Below are 1,290 nucleotides of genomic sequence, written 5' to 3'. Positions count from 1 at the left end.
CCGCCGGGCGAGTGCATGTACGCCGGGCGCAAAAGGAGGAAGCCGGTCCAGAAACAGTAAGCGTCGCCCGTTTTCGCGGGTTGTCATGGGTGACGGGAGGGGCTGCGTTTCCACGGGAAGCGCGCAGTTTGGGAGCGGTGGACGCGGAGAGGTTTTGGTGGAGACCCCGGGAGATGAGGGCCTCGCAGAGGCCTGTGGTGTGTGTGGAGGCCGAGCTGCCCCCCTTGACCCCCGTCCTGCTCTCCTGACTGGGACGGAAGGTCCGGCGAGGGCCCATGACACTAATTTGGCCCGACACCCACGCGGAGGGCTTTGAGGTCACCATGGCCTTTGGCGAGCACCCTGCCTGGTGACACCCCGTCCTTGGGGGACACACCAGTCCTCCCTTGAGAGCCTCACCCTAGATGGAGGGAGGCCGCGAGGGGCTTGTCCTCCCACCTGGGGGCTTCTGGGAGGTTCGGCCGAAGTGTGGAGGGGACCCCACGGCCCCGGCACCCCGCTGCCCCTCTACCTACCCACGGCTGGCCCTCGGGCTGCCTCCGGCTCCTCCATCAGGGGTCCTGCAAGGTGTCCACTGTCGCCTGGCTGTGTGTGCGCGTGCATGTGTGTGCGATGCAGCCGTGTGCCCGCGTGTGTATGCGCGAGGCCCTGCGTGCTCACCTGCAGCCGTGTCTGTTTCTGTGACCCGCGCCCTCCCGGCCTCCGGTGGCTGCAGGATCCTGTGGGAGGTTCAGGGGTTTGTAGGAACGCGGCCCCACCAGCCCCAAGATAGACAGCAAAGGCCCACGAGGCTGGACTTTGTCCCCTGAGTCAGTTGTGTGGCTGCCCTGACCTCGGAGCACTGGGGAGCTGGGTGCGGGGTGTGGGGCGCGGGGTGAGGGGCGCAGGGTGCAGGGCGCAGGGGCGCAGGGCGGCCCCGGGGGGCCCCTGGACCCTGGAGGGCCCCTTGGCTGTGGTGAGACCTGAGTCCAAGCGGCGCGCGGGACGGACTTGGTCCGCGGAGCATGGTCGTCACGTCGCAGAGCGGAGCTGGCGCGGCTGCTGGGCGCGTCCCCGCGGCGGGCGGGCCAGCGGCAGAGCCAGCTCTCCTGCTTTTGCGACGTCTTTTCCAGGGACAGGGCCTGCGATGGGTCTTTGAGGCATTTATCAGGGAGCGATAACTTTGACTCATGGACGTTGTGAATGGGTAGCACGTTCGTCTGATCGAAACTCGGGAAAAGTGTCCTCCCACCGGTTCCGGCCCGGTTTGAAGAGGTTTCTGCGCCGACCAGCGGCCCAGGTGTGCGGGGT

At 67.4% G+C, this 1,290-nt stretch overlaps 1 protein-coding gene across 1 annotated transcript in view; it reads left to right on the top strand.

The window, feature by feature from the left end:
* AHRR (aryl-hydrocarbon receptor repressor) overlaps positions 1–1,290 on the top strand; it is a 45,226-nt gene that overhangs the window by 934 nt on the left and 43,002 nt on the right. Inside the window, 1 exon segment of the mRNA XM_025050510.1 lies at positions 1–56. Coding sequence (XP_024906278.1) covers positions 1–56 — 56 coding nt within the window.

The sequence above is a fragment of the Pteropus alecto genome, unplaced genomic scaffold (assembly GCF_000325575.1).
Source record: "Pteropus alecto unplaced genomic scaffold, ASM32557v1 scaffold137, whole genome shotgun sequence".
Lineage (NCBI taxonomy): Eukaryota > Metazoa > Chordata > Mammalia > Chiroptera > Pteropodidae > Pteropus > Pteropus alecto.
The sequence above is the reverse complement of the archived record's forward strand: the minus strand, read 5'-3'. Positions and strand labels throughout refer to the sequence as shown.